The sequence below is a fragment of the Scyliorhinus torazame genome, chromosome 10 (genome assembly GCF_047496885.1).
Source record: "Scyliorhinus torazame isolate Kashiwa2021f chromosome 10, sScyTor2.1, whole genome shotgun sequence".
NCBI classification, from domain to species: domain Eukaryota; kingdom Metazoa; phylum Chordata; class Chondrichthyes; order Carcharhiniformes; family Scyliorhinidae; genus Scyliorhinus; species Scyliorhinus torazame.
This window is the reverse complement of record NC_092716.1, coordinates 248,134,631-248,159,609: the sequence shown is the minus strand read 5'-3', so window position 1 is coordinate 248,159,609 and position 24,979 is coordinate 248,134,631. Positions and strand designations below refer to the sequence as shown.

Here is a 24,979-nt window from a genome sequence, read left to right as displayed (position 1 = left end):
AATTTAAAAAGTTATATTACAAATTTTCGATCCTTTTTAATGGGAGGAGTGATGCTGGAAAACCGATACTCACTCACTCTCTCTTTTTCTCTCTCTCTCTCTCACACATACACTCCTTTCATACACACACCTCTCCCCCACGCACACATGTCGCTTTCTCTCGGCCTCCGAGGCCCGCTCCAGCTCCCCTGCTCTTTGCGACCTGCTCTCCCTATCACTCTGCTGTTCACGCTCATCCAATCAGGCTGATTGGACAAACAGTTCAGCAGCTTTTTTCAAATTTTGCAAATGTACCCCAGTTTGATAACTCTTGTGTTATATTAATGCATATTAATGATGATGATGTCTTCAAGCCGGGTAAGCAGCCAAGAATTTTCACAGACCGCATTTGAAAGCAGTAATTATCTTTCGTTCTTTCATGTCATTTTACATAAAATGAAATAAAGATCGGGATATACATGAGATTAAGGTAGAAAATGAAATACTATAAGCAGCCTTAATAACAAAACAGTATATAACATGAGTTTCTTTTACAATGGAGAAATTTGAGTTTGCAAATATTGCATCATATTTCCAGGCCCAGAGGTTGTTCAGCAGCATTTATGTACTTAATACATTATTAAAAACCCAGTCACATCTCATTGATCAAGAATATTTCCAGAGAGACTAATAATGTGGAAGTGAAAGTTCCCATTACTTTATAGGAATGCCCTATGGAGAAGCACAGAATAACTGATGGAAACATCTGGGTTTTCCCATTTAACTGCAAATGTGGACTCTAAAAGTTGCTATCAGTTTCAGAGGAATAATGATGGCCTCACTGATTGTTATAGCCTTATTATTACCTCAAAATCCTGAACCATTGCATCAGATACTTGCGTCATATTTACAATGCGAGAGACCATATACAGCTGCAGTGTCCAAAGTGTGGATGACGACCCCATTTGGGGTTGCAAACACAGCGGATGGGGTGATGAGCACCCCTTCCACCAAGACTGCACCCACTCCATCACCCAGATCCAAGTGGCAACCAGTTCTGCCCTTGCCCTGCTCATTTCTCAGTTGCTCTTTCTAAGTAAATGTGGAGAGCCTAGTGCCAACTCTATGAACGTGTGAGCAGTGATTTTATTCTCCCATTGGTGACCTGGGCCCCGGGATATTTTTCCTTCTTTTCAAGACCATTAAAAGAGTCTTGAGCAAGGGATTCACTAACATGGGACTTCCTGTTCCTTGACCCATAATGGAATCTGGCATGAATTAAGAGATAGAAAGCTGGATTAACGCACCGATTGATCTGAAAAAAATTAACTGGAGCATGAGAAGAAATCCATTCTTACATTGGTGTGTATGTGGGTGATAACAGAGGGCAAGTATGCCATGTGGGGAGAGAGTGGCAGATCACGGAGTGTATTTTTCCAGAGGGGGTGGGGAAAGGGGCATCACTGAATCTTATGTCCCTGGGAAATATGGAGGCCTTGGCTGAAACTTGCACACGTGTATATTGTTACGACACCCTGGTCTAGTGCACGGTCAATTCACGCCCCACTTGACCCGGAGTCACAACACTAATTAATTAACGAATAATTCTTAGAAAAATATCCAAAGTATTTAGTCCCTGGCTGCTCAATAATTATGATGTTGAGATGCCGGCGTTGGACTGGGGTGAGCACAGTAAGAAGTCTTAACACCAGGTTAAAGTCCAACAGGTTTGTTTCGATGTCACTAGCTTTCGGAGCGCTGCTCACCTGAGGAAGGAGCAGCGCTCCGAAAGCTAGTGGCATCGAAACAAACCTGTTGGACTTTAACCTGGTGTTTTAAGACTTCTTACTGTGCTCAATAATTAGTCACCGGGTTTTTAAATGTAAACACAATTACTCATGAATAACAAGAACTTAATGAAATATGCATCAAATACAGCTGATTAACTATTATCTAATTCCTAATTCCCTGGTTTTAACTTGCCTCTCACCCTATATATACACACAAGACAGACAAACATAGTGGGGCAGAAACGGATTTTAAAAAACAAGTAAAAAAGAATCTTTGTTTCAGATGGTTTGTTTCCAGCACCTTGGGCGTCATTCTCCGACCCCCTGCCGGGTTGGAGAATCGCTGAGGGCTGCCGTGAATCCCACCCCCGCCGGTTGCCGAAGTCTCCGGTACCGGATATTCGGCGGGAATCGGGCCGTGCCGGTTGGCGGGGCGCCCCCCCGCTGGATTCTCCAGCCCGGATGGGCCGAAGTCCCGCCGATAAATTGCCTGTCCCGCCGGTGTGGATTAAACCCCTTTTGAACGGCGGCAAGGCGGCGTGGGCGGGGCGATCTGGCCCCGGGGGGTGCCGCCACGGTGGCCTGGCCCGCGATCGGGGCCCACCGATCCGCGGGCGGGCCTGTGCCGTGGGGGCACACTTTCCCTTCCGCCTCCGCCACGGCCTCCACCATGGCGGAGGCGGAAGAGACTCCCTCCACTGCGCATGCGCGGGAAACTCAGCGGCAGCTGACGCTCCCGCGCATGCGCCGCCCCGACATGTCATTTCCGCGCCAGCTAGCGGGGCAACAAAGGCCATTTCCGCCAGCTGGCGGGGCGGAAATCCCTCCGGCGTCGGCCTAGCCCCTCAATGTTGGGGCTCGGCCCCCAAAGATGCGGAGCATTCCGCACCTTTGGGGTGGCGCGATGCCCGTCTGATTGGCGCCGTTTTGGGCGCCAGTCGGCAGACATCGCGCCGTTTGGGGAGAACTTCGCCCATTATTCCTCAAACTCTACTTTCAGTCTGAAGCTTTACTGTAGATTCATTCAGTCCTCTGTAGTTTCAGAAATACAACCTTTCTGGAGAGATGATGTGGAGATGCTGGCGTTGGACTGGGCTGGGCACAGTAAGAAGTCTTACACCAGGTTAAAGTCCAACAAGTTTGTTTCGAATCACTAGCTTTCGGAGCACTTTCTAAGCAAACCTGTTGGACGTTAACCTGGTGTTATAAGAGCTGTTTCTGGAGAGAGGGGCCCTGGTTCTTGTTTACAGCTTGTAATGGTTTTTCCTGTAGTTTCATTCATTCAGGTTCTCGGCAGTTCCAGAAATACAGCACTCCACAGCCTTTCTGGAGAAAACATGGAGGAGAGAGATAATCCTGGTCCCTCTGCTTCCAGGAATCAAATTGAGCTCCTTGGAACTCTGAAATCATTCCACTGGGGTCAATTCATTGACCCCCCCCAGCCAATCAATCAAACCGAGTCCCACCCCATCTCTCTCTTGTACCAAAAAGTCTGAAACTCGTGTTCTCTCCTGTAACTTATGGATTGCACATTCTCCCTGCTGCTTGACTAAAAGATGCATGTCCATCAATCACCCATGGATCAAAAATAACTGCAAAATAAAAGAAAGGGGAAATAAGAGAACAAACCAGAAGGACCCTTCCAATATAAAATAATATTTTTACAATGTACTTTAAAAACAAATTTTCAGAATTCTTTGCCGATCTATGAAAAGCAAACTTTAATAATTATATACAGAATGTTTGTTTGCTGTTTTGTTTTTTGGTGTCTGGAATCACGTGAATTGGAGTTTAGTGTTAAAATATGGTCACATGGGAACATAGTATGGGAAGCACTGAAATGGGTAAGTATAGACTGAATTATTTCCAAAGGCCTTTTAGTTATGTTTTTTGATACAATGCACTCAAACAAAATATTACATTTCGACGTATTTTCATCATGAAAATGTATGGTGCTACATGTAAAATCTGTTGTATAATGCTCTTAAGATTTTGATGGTATCTATTTTATCTGTGGCTAATGTATTTTGACACTTTTCTTTCCATAGAATCAAAGGAAAATCTACTGTCAATGGGAGAAGCGGGCACAGTATCTACTTACAGATCCTCCAGGCGACGGCTAGAGCAATCACTATTAACTTGCAGTGATCTAAATAGTAGTACTGTACAAAACTCCAGCCTTGCTCAGCTGGATGATAGCCTTGCCAAAGAAGGATTAGCACGTATACACTATACACCGGAGAACTGCAAGTCACAGATCATGCAAGTTTCCTGTCAATTGCCTATCTCAAAGCAAGAGCTCCAAACCGCAGATTGTCACAGGGAAGAGGAAAGGAAAAATCTGAGTGACACAGAGAACTCTGTCTCTAAAATGAGTGAGAATCTAATAAATGTGACATACAATTTAGGAGAATGCAGCCAATTTGTCAAAGACACCAGAGTTCAACACTCATTTGTGAATGAAACCAATTGTAACAAGGCGGTCACTGGTTACAATGCATCATACAAGCACTCCAAGAATCACAGAAGCTTCCTGCAAAGGTTTGTTTTACAGCCTCAAAAGTTAGTTTCCTTTTTTCACAGCCATGCATTGTGCATTCCCAGGATTCTGTTGTTAATTTAGTTGAGCAAGGGAAATGCCAACTGTAGTATTAATTCCGAACTTTTTTCAGTTAACATTTTTAAAAGTTACCTGTACATCATATTTTCATTGGACCAGTCTGTACAAGTGAAATGCAATAAACTGTACAAGTTGCCATTCTTAATATTTCATGTTGCTCAACAGCAATAAGCATTAAATTATCCAGAATAAATTTACTCATCCTAAAATCCATTTATCCTGTAATTACAGTTTGGTATTTGATTTAATCAATATATTTTGTAACCAAAGTATTGTTGAATGAAAATACCAACAGCAAGCATTCCTGTAATTCTATGAAAATACCAAATTTAATTTCCGGTTTTAAGGGCTGCGCTTGGAAATAAAAGTACTAGCAACAGTCCAAACAAATAAGAGGTGCCTAAATCCACCAGTACATTAAAATAATTTAGAATAAAGTATCTTTTTTTCTGAAGAAAGTGAAAAATGCACATGTACCAAGTGGAATTAAATTAGGCATTTTCATAGAATGGCTGCTGCTGTTAAATTAGGTATTTTTTGGCTCCATGTATATGCAAAGAAAAGTCAATGAATTGGTTCTTGTGGCTTTTTAGAATAAAGCTGTGAAAATCCACATTTAGTTGTGCCGCAATATCATAAAACCATGAGTAAGTTGGACAAATCCTATTTTTATGATTTGATGTTCTAAAAGAAAATGTGCACTTATAAGGTCCCGAATGATGCTTTTATTGGCTACAATGCAAATTTACAATTACATCAGGAATAAAAAGTTTGAAATGGTAGAGGATATTAAATTTATCAAGTAATTATTTCACCTCATTCATTTGAGTTTAAATGTTTATAAAGTGTCTGCTGCTGCTCTACTGTTGGCTTTCACTGGAAGTTGAAGATGCAGAAGTCTTTTCATTGTTGAAAGGCTTGACTTTGTTTATTTATTATGTAGCTCAAATGAAATTCTATTTATTTTGACACTTGTGCTGATAGCTGCCATGTGACTTCACCTTATCTTCCAAACTTAATCTTCCAAATTTAATTTCTGTCAGCACAAAATTACTTCGAACCATCTATTGATCTCTTTTCATGGAAACAAAACACATTTGAACATTGAAGAATGACCGTGCTTAAACAATTGAAGAAACTAAATGTTAAACTGCTTTAGTTTTTCACAATTATGAGTAAGCATATTATTCCTTAATTTAAATTATTTCCTGTTGTTACGATCCCAGCTGATGCAACTGGGCAGTCGGGTCCCAGAGCAGAACCCCGGCTGGATAATCGTAACTTTTATTTTTTATTTAGTGATGTGGATGAACAGTGTTGCAGGACTGCTGATTAACTTTTAACAAAAGAATAAAGCATTTATTAAGCAGGAAAAGATTAACAATAATACACTACCCCTTCACCCCAGCTATATCTTTACGTATACAGATTTGTAAGGATAACTCAAGTTACAAAATGTATCTTATACTCTAATATTCTCAGTAAGTACACAGTCCATATAAACCACTGGGTGAAATGTGGTCAGACACTACACTGAAGCCAAGTGGCAGATGCCACCCAATACAACCTTTGTGGATTTCTCATCAAATCCCCCCCAAATGCTTGTTACGCTATGAACCAATTGGTCTCACTGGAACTCTGATTTTCACGTAGAGGTTTCTAAATTCTACTCTTGAAGAACATGCCTTGGAATTTTCTCCTAAGCGATAATATCTCTCTGCCTTCATCAAGGATCCACAGCCAGGATTTCAACCTATCCTTTTAGTATTCCTTTGCTGTGAATCACCATGTGCATTCAAACTTGCACACAATCTCTTGGGTACCTAACCACACCAACAAAATACTACTGCTTCACAGGCTATATTAAGGTGTCAACAGCCTGAGGACTAACTTGGATATCTGACTTCTCGTTAGCCAAGATCTCAGGTCCGTACATTGCAGAGTGTCCCTCGCTGCTCTTGACCTCACGGAACAGAACCGTTTTTCTAGATTTCTGATTTTCTTTTTTCTGTTAACTTCCAGGAGCTCGCATTCCCTGATTCCTGACTTCTTTAGCTTCTGGGACTTGCTTTCTGTTCTTCTGTATTGTCCTACCTGTATTGGCAGTTTCTGTGGAAAGTGTCTTGTTTCTGGGTTACCTGGTTGCAACTGAAGTCAAATGCTTCTGCTTTTCAGCGTGGGCCTCTGGTTGTTAAGCTTAATTTTTTTAAAGCCTGTAATGCTTTTACGACTTCAAACTTCAGTTACAATGCAAGTAAAGCTTAAAGTGAACCTAAACCAAAGACTTGTGGGCACCTTTGTTTACATGAAGCTAAATTGAAGCCTTAACTTTATTAGCACACACGTACAGAAACACAATTAAGCTTAAACTTGTACCTTGTTTCTAACACCCGCAATATAAATATAAATTCCTTAACCTCCCTAACATTATTAACATCAGTTTGTGACTGGTTACTTTTGTATTTATCACCTGAGTTGTTTATGTGTATAGCTAAAAACTTTTATGTACAGTAATTAATAAAACGCCATGATGAATGCTTGAATGAATGTAAGTTAATCTTTGTTTCTGTTCTATATATGCTGCAGGCTGGGTCTCCCATCATTGCTATCTTCAAATGCAACAAACAGCAAGCCTTCTTATATGGCTTTAACAGCAGCTACCAGGAAGAAAAGGAAATCTGAAAGGTAAAGGCAGGAATCTCTTACTGAGATTTCAGTTTGCATGTTAACCTGAACGTGCACTTAAGTGAGGAAAACTTTTCAAACTAGGAAATTCTTGGTACAAACAAGCTACTTTGAGATGTGTGAATGTCTTGGCTTTGTGTAGAGGATGAGCTTCATTCAAAGGATGAATAAGTCTATACTTACAATAGGTAATCTAGTATCTCCTGATTGAACAGTTTTTTTTTTTGTTCAGTCCACTTTGTAGCTCTTTATGTTCAGAATGCAGTAGTGATATTAATGTGATTTTTAGTACATGTATGTTGCATAAATTGTGATTATTGCTGCTAATTTACCTGATTATGGGAAAGAAGAATATTTTTGAAATACATTATTTCTACAAAGGAGGGAAGAGTCCAGAAATATACTTGGTCCATAACATCCAAGCTCTCCAGTGTCGGATTTGGGGAGTACCCCAAAGATACGTTGGGAACCCCTCTTGAAACTTCACAAGTAAGGTTTGCACAGCAATTGCCCAGAAGTGCAAACTTCCTCTAGGCAATTACCCTGCACTGAACCATCTAAAATTGTGATTTAAAATTTTGAATGATTCTGACTGGGCTACACTAATAGTTACTCAGAAAAAGTTAGAAGAATTAAGAGCCCTTCCAACTTCTGGGCAACTTTTGTACAGACCAAGCCAAACCTCCACAGAACTCTCCCCACTGTCCAAAAACACAAGCTCAACTTCTGGCTGTGCCTGGAATAAATAAATGTGCTAACTTTATTTGAATACATATATAAAAGTTTTGCACTATTCCCACCACTATTGTATATGAACTGCATTTAATATTGAATGAAAAACATCTACTTCGGACTTGAGCTATAGCTCCCATTGACGCAATCTGCAGAGAAGCTTTCATGCTTTCACCATCTTAGTTCAGGGTGATGTGGAGATGCCGGCGTTGGACTGGGGTGAGCACAGTAAGACGTCTTACAATACCAGGTTAAAGTCCAACAGGTTTGTTTCAAACACTAGCTTTCGGAACACTGCTCCTGAGAAAGGAGCTGTGCTCCGAAAGCTAGTGTTTGAAACAAACCTGTTGGACTTTGACCTGGTGTTGTAAGACTTCTTACTTAGTTCAGGGTGATCAATACTTTATCACATCTTTGACATGCTCCAGGTTGGCCTCCAAAAACAACTCTTCAGAGATCCTCCTTAGTTATTGTACTTCCGTGTTCCATGTGAAAGTTGAATGATGAATTGTAAATTACTTGCTAGAGTTGATATTCTCATTCTTTAATGCAGTTCAACTTCAACATACAAAGGTCCCGCCAACCTACCCTGTGGAGTTGCACGTTAGCACAGCGGTTAGCACAGTTGCTTCACAGCTCCAGGGTCCCAGATTCGGTTCCTGGCTTGGGTCACTTGTCTGTGCGGAGTCTGCGTGGGTTTCCTCCGGGTGCTCTGGTTTCCTCCCGCAGTTCAAAGATGTGCAGGTTAGGTGGATTGGCCATGCTAAATTGCCCTTAGTGTCCAAAAAGGTTGGGTGGGGTTACTGGGACAGATGGAAGCGTGGGCCTAAGTGGAGTGCTCTTTCCAAGGGCCAGTGCAGAGTCGATGGGCCGAATGGCCTCCTTCTGCACTGTAAATTCTATGATTTTACGTTTAGTTCACACAACTTGGAATTATTTCATTTTTTGAACTTTTTCAGATTTCATTCATTTCTACCATTTTATTGTGATCAGTCCTTATTATTCTTATTGCCATTTTCCTAAAAAGAGGAGCTGGAGTAGAGTATATGATCCCTCAAGAATGTCCTGCCATTCGGTAAGATCAAGGCTGATCTTCAACATTAACTCCACATTTCCATTTAGTCCCCATATTCCTTTATTCCCTTAAAATAGTCAGATTTTTGGAGTTTACCTATATTCTAAAAGAGTATCCACTGCCCTCTAGGGTAAGGATTCCAAAAGATTCACAACCCTGTGTGGAGAAATTTCTCTTCCTCTCAGTCCTAAATAACCAACCTGTTATCCTGAGACTTTGCCCGTCAATATCAAGACTCTCCGGCCAAGGAAACAACTCTGTCACTTTCTCTAAGAATCTTGTGCTTTTCATGAAATCGGCTCTCATTCTTCTAAACTCCAGAGAGCATAGGCCCATTCTACTCCATCTTTCCTCGGAGGACAACGCTCTCATTCCAGTGATCAATCTCGTGAAGCTTCATTCACCCCCTCTGAAACAAGCACATCCTTCCTTGGATATGGAAGCCACTTTCTATATGCAATATCCCAGGTGTGATTGCACCAATGCCTATACAGTTGTAGTAAGACTTCCTTTTTAAAAAAATTATTCCAATTAAGGGCAATTTAGCGTGGCCAATCCACCTACCCTGCACATCTTTAGGTTGTGGGGATGAGTCTCATGCATACAGACTTGGTAGATGATGAGTCTAGGGAAGAGTGTGTAGATAGTCTGGGTCATGTCAATATCAAAAAGGAGATGGTGCTGAGTGTCTTGAAAAACATTATGGTAGATAAGAGCCACGGCCTGATGGGATCTACCCCAGAATACTGAGTGGGACAAGGGAGGAAATTGCTGGGGCCTTGACAGAAATCTTTGTATCCTCATTGGCTACAGGTGAGATCCCAGAGGACTGGAGAATAGCCAATGTTGTTCCTTTGTTTAAGATGGGCTGCAAGGATAATTCAGGAAATTACAGGCCAGTGAGCCTTGCGTCAGTGGTCGGGAAATTGTTGGAGAGGATTCTTCGGGACAGGATTTACTCCCATTTGGAAACAAATAGTGAGAGGCAGCATGGTTTTGTGAAGGGGAGGTCATGCCTCGCTAACTTGATCGAGTTTTTTGACGAAGTGACAAAGATGATTGACGAAGGAAGGGCAATGGATACTGCCTACATTGACTTCAATAAGGCCCGATCTCGGAATTCAGCTCTCCAGTGCTACATTGTGTGGGCCAAACCAGTGAGAAACTCCCCAGGGCCCCCAGAAATGTCATTGAATAGTGGTGGGAAACTCGCCGTCGAAACTCCCTGAAAACCCCCCCTCAAATTAATTTGGAAGCATTGCGTCTTATATTTGTAGGCAACTTATACTTTAAACAAATAAATACCCTCATTCCTATTTCAGCACAACTGTAATAAATACTTCACATGTATACGTTACACCGCCCTATAAAAAGAGATTCAAATCTCCCAGAATCAGTCCAAAATAATTTTTGGCTCTCGTGGATTTACTTTTGTTATTTTCCTTTCTCAGCCTGGTAACTTATAATCCTAGAACTGTCTTTCATGCTGAGAGTATTTTGAGATCCTCCCTCTAGAGCAAACCGGGTGAATCTTCCAGTTTCATTTTAAATTTGGTAGTTTCGAACAGAGCGCAAGCTTCCACCTGTATTCTGTTACAGCGAACCATAGACACTTCCGGTCTCTAGTTGCTCTCTCCTGGACCTTGGCAGACTAAACTATCTGAGATATTTTAGGAAAGTCTATAACCCAATATGACAATACCTTTCTTTCTACCCTTGCCATCTCAAAGCCCATCACCATGGCAATGTGAATCACGTGGGCCCTGTATCCGGGTGATGATGCTGATTAGCTATCCTCGATACCCCAACTCTCTTCAACTTTGGAAGTAAATAAGGGCAGCACGGTGGCACAGTGGGTTAGCCCTGCAGCCTCAGTGCGCCCAGGTTCGATCCCGGCTCTGAGTCACTGCCCATGTGGAGTTTGCACATTCTCCCTGTGCTTGCGTGGGTTTCGCCCCACAACCCAAAGATGTGCAGGCTAGGTGGATTGGCCACACTAAATTGCCCCTTAATTGGAAAAAATGAATTGGGTACACTAAATTTATAGAAAAATAAACAACTTTGGAAGTAAATGGACAGTTCAAAACACAACGGTAGCAGCACGGTAGCATTGTGGATAGCACAATTGCTTCACAGCTCCAGGGTCCCAGGTTCGATTCCCGGCTTGGGTCACTGTCTGTGCGGAGTCTGCACATCCTCCCCGTGTGTGCGTGGGTTTCCTCCGGGTGCCCCGGTTTCCTCCCACAGTCCAAAGATGTGCAGGTTAGATGGATTGGCCATGCTAAAATTGCCCTTGGTGTCCACAATTGCCCTTAAGTGTTGGGTGGGGTTACTGGGATATGGGGATAGGGTGGCGGTGTGGACCTTGGATAGTGTGCTCTTTCCAAGAGCCGGTGCAGAATCGATGGGCCGAATGGCCTCCTGCACTGTAAATTCTATGACTGTAAATTCTATGACTTTGTCTATCTATGACAACTGTTAACCCGGCATTTTCTGAGACTTTGGAGGCTCTCCGTCTGTCCACTGTTGACACTCGCATTGCTGCCAGTGTCTCCAAGTGTAAGCACCTTGCACTTTCTTCCAGAAAACAATCTGGACCACCTTTAATTTCTAACAAACAAACCAGCCTCTTCAGAACAGGCCACATGGTCCCTTTATTTTACCTTCAACTAATAACAATCTCAGAAATTTCATAATTATAATACCAGTATCTCATCACATGCATGCTTCTAATCTATCCTCTAAAATAGGTGCATATTCGCTATCTGAAATTGTGGTGACCAATGTCTGACACTGTTTCTTATGACAGTGTTTTCTCTGACAGTATTTCTTCTTCATCACTGTCCTTCTGCTCTTCTACTTGTTCTACCATTGTCTGGCCAAGTTGCAGTTATTGGTAATCTAAAAGGAAAAAGTCATAAGGGTAGAGTTGTAGTGATGCAAGGGAGCTAAAGCAAGAAGGGCACGGTTTCACCATCTTCAGCTTGTAGATAGAAGAGATTGTGAGATAAAATCAAAGGGGAATGTGAGGAGGAGGATTAGGTATGAGGAAAATAACGTCTTTGATGGTTTCAATCTTATCACTGGCTACAGCCTCAGTGATGGCCACTCCAATGATAGCAACCAGCATCTCATCTACAAGGTGGCATGGTATCACAGTGGATAGCACTGTTGCTTCACAGCTCCAGTGTCCCCGGTTCGATTCCTGGCTTGGGTCACTGTCTGTGTGGAGTCTGCACGTTCCCCGTGTGTCTGCGTGGGTTTCCTCCTGATGCTCCAGTTTCCTCCCACGAGTCCCAAAAGACGTCATGTTGGGTGAATTGGATATTCCGAATTCTCCCTCTGTGTATCCGAACAGGCACCGGAATGTGGCGACTTGGGACTTTTCACAGTAACTTCATTGCATTGTTAATGTAAGCCTACTTGTGACAATAAAGATTATTGTTATTATAAAGATTATTATTATTATAAGTGTTAAGTTCATGCAGCAATGTCTGGCTCCCACAAATTAGCTGCTGCCTCTGGTTAGGCACCATCTTGACCTGCAAGAGAAGGAACTGTGTCACTGAATGGTGTGCAATCTGTTTGGGTGATGTAGCTTACGTGGTTGAATAGCAAGCACTATGTGAAAGCTTGAGATACTGGTGTGATGGTTGCAGCAATAAGTATCTGAGAGCCAGGAAGTGTAGCTGTGAATGTTAAGTCTGAGTCGTAATGGGTAGGGTCTTTCCGGTAGTTGAGTGGCGGGGGGGTGTTGCATTAAGCATTATATGGGATTAGTGATGCTAATGGTGGATTTTGCCATTTTAATATATATTCACTGACCTTGGCCACCCGCGTGAGGCCGTTGAAGTTCTTGCAACACTGTACCCAAGATCCTTGGAGTTAGGCACCTGGCCTTGAGTGCCATGGCTATTTGGTCTCACTGTCTTTACAAAGTTTTTATCGGTAAAAGTACCTCCACTTTACTCCTCTCCAGCTCCTTCACTGAGACCTCCAGTGCAGGAATTGAAAAACTTGGAGCCCGCCCTGCCATGCTGACCCATTATTGAGCAAACAAAGAAAATTACAGCACAGGAGCAGGCACTTCGGCCCTCCCAGCCCGCGCCGATCCAGATCCTTTATCTAAATCTGTCGCCTATTTTCCAAGGATCTACTTCCCTCTGTTCCCCGCCCGTTCATATATCTGTCTAGATGCATCTTAAATGATGCTATCGTGCCCGCCTCTACCACCTCCGCTGGCAAAGCGTTCCAGGCACCCACCACCCTCTGTGTAAAAAAACTTTCCACCCACATCTCCCTTAAACTTTCCCCCTCTCACCTTGAAATCGTGACCCCTTGTAATTGACACCCCCACTCTTGGAAAAAGCTTGTTGCTATCCACCCTGTCCATACCTCTCATAATTTTATAGACCTCTATCAGGTCCCCCCTCAACCTCCGTCTTTCCAACGAAAACAATCCTAATCTACTCAATCTTCATAGCTAGCACCCGCCATACCAGGCAACATCCTGGTGAACCTCCTCTGCACCCTCTCTTAAGCACCCACACCCTTCTGGTAATGTGGCGACCAGAACTGCACGCAGTATTCCAAATGTGGCCAAACCAAAGTCCTATACAACTGTAACATGACCTGCCGACTCTTGTACTCAATACCCCGTCCGATGAACATAGAACATAGAACGATACAGCACAGTACAGGCCCTTCGGCCCACGAAGGCAAGCATGCTGTATGCCTTCATGACCACTCTATCGACCTGCGTTGCCACCTTCAGGGTACAATGGACCTGAACACCCAGGTCTCTCTGTACATCAATTTTCCCCAGGTCTCTTCCATTGACCTTATAGTCCGCTCGTGAATTAGATCTTCCAAAATGCATCACCTCGCATTTGCCTGGATTGAACTCCATCTGCCATTTCTCTGCCCAACTCTCCAATCTATCTATATTTTGCTGTATTCTCTGACAGTCCTCCTCGCTATCTACAACTCCACCAATCTTAGTATCATCTGCAAACTTGCTAATCAGACCACCTATACCTTCGTCCAGGTCATTTATGTATATCACAAACAACAGTGGTCCGAGCACGAATCCCTGTGGAACACCACTACTCACCTTTCTCCATTTTGAGACACTCCCTTCCACCACTACTCTCTGTCTCCTGTTGCCCAGCCAGTTCTTTATCCATCTAGCTAGTACACCCTGAACCACATACGACTTCACTTTTTCCATCAATCTGCCATGGGAAACTTTATCAAACGCCTTACGGAAGTTCATGTATATGACATCTACAGCCTTTCCCTCATCAATTAACTTTGTCACTTCCTCAAAGAATTCTATTAGGTTTGTAAGACATGACCTTCCCTGCACAAAACCATGCTGCCTATCACTGATAAGTCTATTCTCTTCCAAATGTGAATGTATCCTATCCCTCAGTATCTTCTCCAACAGTTTGCCTACCACTGACGTCAAGCTCACAAGTCTATAATTCCCTGGATTATTCCTGCTACCCTTCTTAAACAAAGAGACAACATTAGCAATTCTCCAGTCCTCCGGGACCTCACCCGTGCTCAAGGATGTTGCAAAGATATCTGTTAAGGCCCCAGCTATTTCGTCCTTCGCTTCCCTCAGTAACCTGGGATAGATCCCATCCGGACCTGGGGACTTGTCCACCTTAATGCCTTTTAGAATACCCAAAACTTCCCCTTTCCTTATGCCGACTTGACCTAGAGTATTTAAACATCCATCCCGAGCCTCAACATCCGTCATGTCCCTCTCCTTGGTGAATACCGATGAAAAGTACTCATTAAGAATCTGACCCATTTCCTCTGACTCCACGCATAAATTCCCTCTTTTGTCTTTGAGTGGGCCAATCCTTTCTCTAGTTACCCTCTTGCTCCTTATATATGAATAAAAGGCTTTGGGATTTTCCTTAACCCTGTTAGCCAAAGATATTTCATGACCCCTTTTAGCCCTCTTTATTGCGCGTTTGAGATTTGTCCTACTTTCCCGATATTCCTCCAAAGCTTCATCAGTTTTAAATTGCCTAGATCTTATGTATGCTTCCTTTTTCATCTTAGCTAGTCTCACAATTCCACCCATCATCAATGGTTCCTTAATCTTGCCATTTCTATCCCTCATTTTCACAGGGACATGTCTGTCCTGCACTCGAATCAACCTTCCCTTAAAAGACTCCCACATTTCAAATGTGGATTTACCCTTAAACAGCTGCTCCCAATCCACATTCCCTAGCTCCTGCCGAATTTTGTTATACTTGGCCGTTCCCCAATTTAGCACTCTTCCTTTCAGACCACTCTCTTCTTTGTCCATGAGTATTCTAAAACTTACGGAATTGTGATCGCTATTCCCAAAGTAATCACCGACTGAAACTTCAACCACCTGGCCAGGATCATTCCCCAATACCAGGTCCAGCATGGCCCCTTCCCGAATTGGATTATTTACATACTGCTCTAAAAAACTCTCCTGGATGCTCCTTAGAAATTCTGCTCCATCTACACCTCCAACATTACATGAGTCCCATTCAATGTTGGGGAAGTTAAAATCTCCCATCACGACCACCCTATTGCTCCTACATTTTTCTAGAATCTGTCTACATATTTGTACCTCTACTTCACGCTCGCTTTTGGGAGGCTTGTAGTAAAGTTCCAACAATGTTACTGCACCCTTCCTATTTCTTAGCTCTACCCATATTGCCTCAGTGCTCGAATCCTCCATCGTGCCCTCCTTAATCACAGCTGTGATATCATCTCTGACCAGTAATCCAACTCCTCCACCCCTTTTACCTCCCTCTCCATCCCTCCTGAAGCATCTATACCCTGGGATATTTAGTTGCCAACCAAGGCTCAGTAATACCAATAACATCATATTCCCAGGTACTAATCCAAGCCCTAAATTCATCTGCCTTACCTGCACACTTCTCGCATTGAAACAAATGCACCTCAGACCACCTGTCCCTTTGCGTTCATCATCTCTTCCCTGTCTACTCTTCCCCTTAGTCACATTGAGTTTATTATCTAGTATCTTGCTGGCTTTAGTTGCTGCCTCTTTACTGACCTCTAACTTCCTAATCTGGTTCCCATCCCCCTGCCACATTAGTTTAAAACCTCCCCAACAGTGTTAGCAAAAGCACCCCCTAGGACATTGGTTCCAGTCCAGCCCAGGTGTAGGCCATCCGATTTGTAATGGTCCTACCGCCCCCAGAACCGGTTCCAATGTCCCAAAAATCTGAACCCCTCTCTCCTGCATCATCTCTCAGGCCACGTATTCATTCTGACTATTCTTGAATTTCTACTCTGACTGTCTCGTGGCACTGGTAGCAATCCAGAGATTACTACCTTTGAGGTCCTACTTTGTAACTTATCTCCTAACTCCCTAAATTCTGATTGTAGCACCTCATTCCGTTTTTTACCTATATCGTTGGTGCCTATATGCACCACGACAACTGGCTGTTCACCCTCCCCCTTCAGTATGTCCTGCAGCCGATCTGAGACATCCCTGACCCGTGCACCCGGGAGGCAACATACCATTCGGGAGTCTCGTTTCCGACCACAGAAACGCCTGTCTACTCCCCATACGATTGAATCCCCTATGACTATAGCCCTGCCAGTCTTTTTCCCGCCCTTCTGTGCAGCAGAGCCAGCCACGGTGCCATGATCCTGGCTACTACTGCCTTCCCCTGGTGAGTCATCTCCCCCAACAGTATCCAAAACGGTATACCTGTTTTGGAGGGAGATGACCGCAGGGGACACCTGCACTGCCTTCCTGCTCTTTCTCTGCCTTTTGGTCACCCATTCCCTGTCTCCCTCACCAATCCTAATCTGCGGTGTGACTAAATCACTGAACGTGCAATCCACGACCTCCTCAGCATCGCGGATGCTCCAAAGTGAGTCCATCCACAGCTCCAGAGCCGTCATGCGGTCTTAACAGGAGCTGCAGCTGGACACACTTCCCGCACTTGAAGGAGTCAGGGGCATCGGCCCCGTCCCTGAACTCCCACATTGAGCACAGTGACTCCAGTCACAATGCATCTCCCTTTTCAGAAATATAGACTGACTTAATGTAGTGAAAGCTAGCTTCAACTGCAGACTGCAATCACTTAAATTAATAATCAGCGCAATGTGTGAGTGCAGTCTGCAGGGTAAGCCCATATTGCTGAGCCAGTCTTCAAGCGCTACCCATTTTGTACCCTAAGTGTTTTCAGTCAATAAAGGGTACTTCTGTTCTGGCACTGTATTCCATATACCCCATCATAATGTCATAAAAAAGCAACATAATTGGATTCTGACCTCATTTCAGTGGCACCATTTGTAATTGGCATGCATTTCATTGCAAATTATACCAATGGCAGTCTAGATTATTCATTGTGCTCTATAGGTTTCTTAAGTTATTTGTGCACTTGGCATTTCAAACACTACCAATCTTTCCCCTCTTATTTAGTTTCCTGGGTCAAGGAGATGACAATGCAGCAAAGCGTGTACGTCAAAACATGCCAACTGTTAAAGAACCTACAGGGGTTCTACTACCAGGTAATTATAAATCCAAATTAAGAAAGTTCTATAACTAGAGACACTGTTTGTCAAAACTAAATATTCAATGTTTAAAAATCAAACTTTTGACTTTTTAATCAGATATTTCTTCCTTTATACCAGACAAAAACATGGGGAGCGCCAAGATTTCTGAATATTTCAAATCATTTTTATTGTAAATGCTATTTACAGGAGTGGAACTTGGTACTGTCACTGCGTGGGGATAAATTCAGGACTTATAAAGAGTTCTATATTGCTTTGCACTGCTTCCATGGCATGGGAATCCCCAGTGCTTGTAGCAGCCAATTTTCCAGTCTAACCTAATTTGTGTAAATTTTTCACGTGTGTGTATGTGAAAGTTCAGGCAGTTGGGAGAATAAAAGGACTGATTGGAGAGAAAACTTGTATGCAAATCAAATTTATGGGGATTGGGACATGCAGGTTTATGAGGATCAGTATCACAAAAAGAGGGACAAAAATTTAGAAAACCACTAGTGAGCATTAAAATGCAGATTCAATAATCTACAATCTTTGCCAAAACTAAATGGGCAGGTTGAGGGCCAGAATGAAGGGAAAGCTATCTCTAAGTATAGGCATGAGGCTGTAGCATGCCTCGAAGGAGATGCAGGTATGGCAGTTGTCAGGCCACAGTTGAACATGATGGTCCCTGTGCAAGCTCAATGCTGCAACATAGCAGCTGGTGTTCTTGCAGGGTATAGCAGAGTGCGGCAGCTCTACCCTTGCAGATTGTGACCCTGAGAAAGTAGATTACCACAGTGATTCCCAAGGTCTCTTTGCCAAGGCCTACACACAAATCTTCTGTGACATTATGGCAGGCGGAGCTTCAGACATGAGTATAAGAACCCCACCCCAGCCCTAACTGTAAGATAGTACATGGTGGGAAACCAGTAGGAGCCTGGCCAACCAATTTCCATTGGATTTCCTGACATTTACAACCTCCCACCCAAAATTGGGGTCCCAGGACAACAAAAATTGACCCCCTCCCCCCCATTAGTTTTATGATGTTATTTAAACCTGTTCTTTCTTTAACATGAATACAATAACTTAAATATTTTTCCCAGATCACTTTTTCTTCAGAGCATGAAGTAGGATCAGGCTTGTGATTTAACCTCTGCAAAACGAGTTAGTGACAGATATGAATTGAAAGGGTGGGAAAGGATAAATTGTTCACCGAGGGTGCATATGTCTGTGTTATCCACTTGTACGAATGTCAACTTCATGATCAGAAGTACTATGCTGATGCATAATTTTCCTTTAGATATATGAAAAAGCTTGATATGCCCATACAAATTGCTTATTCCATTTACTTCCTTGCTATGGTTCTTGGGTTCTATCTGTAGTCGCAATCATTATTCTTGACTTAAATTTAGAGATTATGGGGTTGTGGCAAAAACGGGGGCTATTAGATTGGCTGCTCGATATGCACAGCACCTGCTATTTAATTCCACTGACTGTAACAGAACTGAATAACATGCACTGCATATAACAGGCACCCAATCCGATGCTGCCTGTTTTGTACCACTTACTGAGAAAAACCTTATGGTTTTTAAAGGGAAAATAATATTTACTAATGCAGTGTTAATTTCACAATCTTATGTTTACAGGAAGATCACAGAACCGCAGAGGGGAATACTTGGCTAGAAGGAAACGTATTTCAAAAGAAGGCCTCATTTACAAAGGTCTATCAAGTAATAAGGACAATGGAAGGCGTGCAAAATCTATGCAGCATATCTAAACTGCAGATTACAAATGTAGTATTCAAACAGTCACTGGGTAGTGACTGCTGAAGCTTTTCATCTTGCACTCATCAGGACAAACACTATGCCAAATATCAAACAAAAACAACAGTTTATATCATGGAAGAAAAGGATGCTGTTTGGTTGGCAAGTCTGATTGACCAAGGCATTACACAAAAAGAAAAACAACAGGGACCTAGGCTCCTCATGCTTCTGGGTAATTCAAAAACACTGCCAGGCTTGAACCTATTACTTTTGTTTGCAGAGAACAGGTCCCTGCCTATGAATGTATGTCACTTCTAACAAGTGTAAGTGAGTCACATTATAAGCTCGACTAAAGATCTTAAATTTGTTGCTGGTGTACCCAATAACAAATGCTGCCCAAACACAAAATCATATCTAACAGTAGACATTTCAATTTGATTGTTTGAAATTTGGAAATCTTGCATTTGTCCTAATGAGTGCAAGGCAAATAGCTTCAGCAATCTTTCCCTTTTCAACAATAGTATTGACTTATGTAGCTGTCCTGCCAACATGTTATTATCTTATCAAACAAAATGATCTATGTTCTTGACCTGTGGAAAACATTTGATTGGAATTTATTTCCTTTAAAATCTACTTTTATTTACTTCAAACTTGTGATCAGCTAAGCAACCATCCTGGAAGTAGTTCTGTTTTAGTTATGTGTATACATAGAGAAGAGATATGTTTTATGTAAAATAGTAATGCATTTTAATACAATAAACTAACTTTTAAGATGGATTTGGTGTGTATACCTGCTCAAATAAGCTGCAGAACACTTAAATGTATCTATACTTAATATCTCAAAAGTCTTACATGTACACTTGCTTTTGGTTCTTTATCACAATTTTGATGTTCCTCTGTCGTTACTTTACCATGGGAAACAACTTGAAGAAGCTTACGATCTTGTCTGGGTGATATGTATAGAGGCTGTTAAATTGAGAATATTCTTTTGTATTATTACATTGCAAGGCACCCAATTTTGTATAACAGCACCATGCCTCTAAACTTGGTAAACTTGTTCTAGCCGCAGCCTGTTCAAAAGTACTATTTGCACTGTGCAGTTGAACATTTTTGCATATATTTTACCAAAGGAGATGTTACCGGCCCACAGTGAAATAGGGGGCAATTAATACACTGGAAGGTATAATTTTGCTGAGGAGGATCTGTTATAAAGGCTGCATACACAAAGTTGAAAAATCACGGGTGGGGGCGGCACGATAGCACGTTGCTTAGCACTGTTGCTTCACGGCTCCAGGGTCCCAGGTTCGATTCCCGGCTTGGGTCACTGTCTGTGCATAGTCTGCACGTTCTCGTGTCTGCGTGGATTTCCTCCGGATGCTCCAGTTTTCTCCCACAGTCCAAAGATGTGCAGGTTAAGTGGATTGGCCATGCTAAATTGCCCTTGGTGTCCAAAAGAAAATGTTATCTGAGGTTACGGGGATAGGGTGGAGGTGTGGACTTAAGTAGGGTGCTCTTTCCAAGGGCCGATGTAGACTCGATGGGCCGAATGTTCTCCTTCTGCACTGTAAATTCTATGATAAATGGGACCCTGCCAAATCAAATCCTGGCTTGAAATTCAGCCAGGAACCATGAACTTATCCGCCAATTTTGTGATACTTTCAAAGAATGCCGTTAAAATCTTTGAGATGCATCCAAGGATACTGAGGAAAGTGGAAATTCCGGAGCTGGCTATAATTTTCTAGCCTTGCTTACAGTCAGGAGTAGTGCAAAAGGACGGGGGAATTGGAAATGTTAGTTTCTGGGCTTATCTTTACACCCTAATGGGGCTGGTTTAGCACAGTGGGCTAAACAGCTGGCTTGTAATGCAGAACAAGACCAGCAGCGCGGGTTCAATTCCTGTACCAGCCTCCCTGAACAGGTGCTGGAATGTGGTGACTAGGGGCTTTTCACAATAACTTCATTGAAGCCTACTCGTGACAATAAGTGATTATTATTATTCTTGTTCAAAAAAAAGAGTGTAAAATCATGAGCAGGAGCGGCTGCATTCTCGCGAGCTCCACTCATCTTTTAATCATTTATATTATCCTGGTATGCATCCATATTTAGCTTTTATTGGGATATAGGAGTTTCACTATGTCCCTGGATGATCCTGGTCAGAATTTAGTGATGAAGAGCCGAGCTGAGACAGAGAATTGTTGTTTAATTGAGGCAGTTGGAGATGGCTGGGATGTGGCCTGGCTTGTATTGGCCGTTTTGCTGGTGTGCGGGCCTACGCCTTGGCGGTGCTGTTTGCATCAGTGTCACTCAAGGGAGATATTAGGAAATTGGGTCCATAAATGAAACCCCAGTGCATCAAGCTATTTAGGGGTTAAATGGACAGGGGGAAAAAAAACTGCTAGCACAGTCAGGGATATGCCCATACCTGGCATGAGTTCCATTGTCCCATTTGGACTTTTAATAATCTGTGAAAATGTCCTAGTCGCCACACTCCGGCGCCAGTACCGGGACACTGAGGGAGAATTCTGAATGTCCAATTCACCTAACAAGCACATCTTTTGGGACTTGTGGGAGGAAACCCACGCAGACACGGAGAGAACATGCAGATTCCGCAAAGACAGTGACCCAAGCCGTGAATCAAACCCGGGTCCCTGGCCCTGTGAAACAACAGCGCTAACCACCGTGCTGCCAACTCGTTAGTGGGAATACACAGCATCGGCAGGTTCAGCAAGGGTGCACCACACGAGATCCATTGTTCTTCGGGACACTTATGTCTGACCAACTATTAGCCCATTACAGAGTCTGGTGGCCTCTTTGTCAGTCAGTGGGAGGTCAGTTGTATGACTGTTCTCTTGTATAAACAGGAGTGGGCAATCTAATAGCCAAGGTAATGCTGATGGGTTCAAGCATGGAAACCCCAGCAGAGAATCTCTGTATGAGGGGCTGGGTGGAGCTTAGAGTGAAAGAAAATGCTGATTTGAACAGGTAGAGGAGAAGGCTTTGGAAATCGACCAAGATTATCATGAAAGTTGCCATCGAGGCGCTTTGGAAAAGGGCTCAGAACGAAAGTCCCAACCAGAAGACAAATTGATTCATAAATGCAAGTTTTGTCTGTCTGAAAGTGGCATGAGAGCTGAATGTTCTGTTCGTGTTATTTAATGGGAACTAGTGTTTTAAGATTAAGAAACTGCATGAAATCTGTTATTGTTGGGGTTGAAGCTTAAATGTTGTTTTATTTTAATAAAGTTTATTTATATAATAGCCCTATTTCTTATCACTCCTGGAACAAATCGATCTATCCGCATCGTCTTAAACTTTAAAAATGTTTGGCTCTGGTTCAGCCTCTTAGCCACAATTGAGAGCTAACCAGGCGTCAGTAACAAATTGAGGGCTCGTCCGCGATATTCTTGCGTATAATTCCTTATTTGGCTTGGGGTTATCGAACTTAAAGAAAGAGTGTGTGTGGATCGATTGCATTTTTCCAGGTTTGAAATATTGAATAGGGAGTGACTGGAGCTGGCCTTACAGTTGCAAAAGATGTCTTGGGGTGGAGGAAATCACTCGAGGATTAAAAATGGGAATTTAAAGCAAAGCTTTTGAGTTTAGCAGAGAAACTGCAGTTAGCCCTGCCAAAAGGGACAAAGAAAGCAGAGATAATACAAACCACGGCTCAATAATTAAACGTTACCAGTGACACAGTCTAACCCATTAGAATTAACCCAGATCCAATTAAAATTAAATAATTGGAAATGCAGCAAACATTTGAGTGAAATGGAGAAGGCAAATGAAGCCAAAGAAAAAGAGGGTTTTTCAAAGGGGAATGGAAAGGGAAAGATCAGCAAAGGAAGAGAGAGATTGGTCATGGCAGCAGGGAAGAGAGTGGAGCTGGCCTTACAGTTGCAAAAGATGTCTTGGGGTGGAGGGAATCACTCGAGAGGATTAAAAATGGGAATTTAAAGCAAAGCTTTTGAGGAAGCTGGCACTGCAAGGAGAGCAGCAACATAAGGTACTGGAGGCAAAGGCAGAAGCTGAGGCAGTTTTTGGGGAAGAAGAAATAGTCCCCAGTCAAAGGTTTAGTTTTAAATGTATGCAAACCTTGCCAAGATTTGATGGGAACGATGTCAAAACGTATTTTATTTGCTTCAAGAAAGTTGCTAAACAATTGAATTAGCCAAAGACCATGGGCTGGATTCTCCGATTTAAAGACTAAGTGCTGACGCCGGCATGGGAACAGTGGCATTTTACGGCCGAATAAAAGGCGCAAAAGCTGCACCGATCCTCCGCCTGGTGGGACGCTAGCAGGCATGCAGTGTAAAGCTCCCGACTTTACCTGCAGATACGGCCGGAGCATTACCGGGGCCGTGGCCACGCATATGCACGGCGGCCGCTTGCAGCGGCCACGCCGTGCAACTTGGCAGCGCGCGGACCTGACCTGACAAAAACTGTCCCCCTGTAATCAGCCTCGCCAGCCCAGAGATGCCCCCCCCACCAGTGCCCCCAGCCTCCGCCAAAGCCCTCCTGCCCCCGGACTGGCGGTGCTCCACAGCCGCCATGCCGAGTTCACAAAAAGGACAAGGGTTCCACACCGTCGGGAACTCGGTCCATCGGGGACGGAGCATCAGGTGTTGTCCTGAGGCCATCCTGACAACATGCGGCGGACCCTGGAGTGTGCCGCTTTTGAGGGGGGGGAGCATTGCAAAAACGGCGGCGCCCCATTTCGCCGCAAGCGTGGATTCTCTAGCCGATAACCGAACGCGATGTCGCGACTGGAGAATCCTGCTCAGTGTTTGATATTGGTTCAAACAGTTGGTAGGTAGAGCTAGCGAGGTGCTTGCTTCATTATCAGAAAAGGTATCTGGGGATTATGAAGTGATGAAGAAAGCTATATTAAGTGCCACCGAACTAGTTTATCATTGAATTAACAGTGCAGAAGGAGGCCATTTGGCCCATCGGGTCTGCACCGCCCTTGGAAAGAACACCACGCTCAAGCCCATGGCTTCACCCTATCCCAGTAATCCCACCTAACCTTTTTTTGGATACTAAGGGCAATTTATCATGGCCAATCCCCCTAACCTGCACATCTTTGGACTGTGGGAGGAAACTAGAGCACCCAGACGAAACCCACACAAACATGGGGAGAACGTGCGGACTCTGCGCAGTCTGCCAGAAGCCTACAGACACGTTTAGAAATCTAAGAAAAGAACCAAGTCAGACCTATCTAGAACTTGAAAGAATTAAGCAAGCACTAAAAATAAACCAAATGTATGAGATGCTTCGGGAAATAATAATTTTGGAGGAATTCAAAGATTCACTTCCCGAAGTAGAGAGAATTCATGCAAGAGCAGAGTTAAAACAGCGCGACGAGCCACAGAAAATGGCTGACTATTTTGAATTGGTTGACAGCGAAGTTTAGTCTGACATCAATTTAAATCTGCGAAGGATAGGAACTGGGGACATGAAAAATTCACAGTGGGTCCATGCAGAGGAAGTGTAGTTGGTGATATTAAGGAGAGTGTGCCTCGGAGTAAAAAGGAAACCAATGATAATAGAGAGACAAGATAACTTCACACAGAGGGTGGTGAGTGTCTGGAACGAACTGCAGAGGCAGTAGTAAAGGTGGGTACAATTTTGTCTTTTAAAAAGCATTTCGACAGTTACATGGAAAAGATGGGTATAGTGGGTATGGGGCAAATGCGGGCAATTGGGACTAGCTTAGTGGTAAAAACTGGGTGACATGAACAAGCTGGGCTGAAGGGCCTGTTTTCATGCTGTAAACCTCTGACTCTAACTCTGAACACGGAACATACAATGCAGA

The 24,979-nt window shown here is 43.2% G+C and overlaps 1 protein-coding gene across 2 annotated transcripts in view; it reads left to right on the top strand.

The window, feature by feature from the left end:
• The window catches only part of LOC140384706 (kinesin-like protein KIF18A), a 117,338-nt gene extending 97,394 nt beyond the window's left edge, over positions 1 to 19,944 (top strand). For both annotated transcript variants that reach the window (XM_072466656.1, XM_072466654.1), the window contains 4 exons: positions 3,818 to 4,310; positions 6,976 to 7,074; positions 17,337 to 17,425; positions 19,051 to 19,944. In XM_072466656.1, coding sequence (XP_072322757.1) covers positions 3,818 to 4,310; positions 6,976 to 7,074; positions 17,337 to 17,425; positions 19,051 to 19,181 — 812 coding nt within the window. In that variant the 3' untranslated portion in view covers positions 19,182 to 19,944. The remainder of the gene's footprint in view (positions 1 to 3,817; positions 4,311 to 6,975; positions 7,075 to 17,336; positions 17,426 to 19,050) is intronic.
• Positions 19,945 to 24,979: the final 5,035 nt, after the last annotated feature.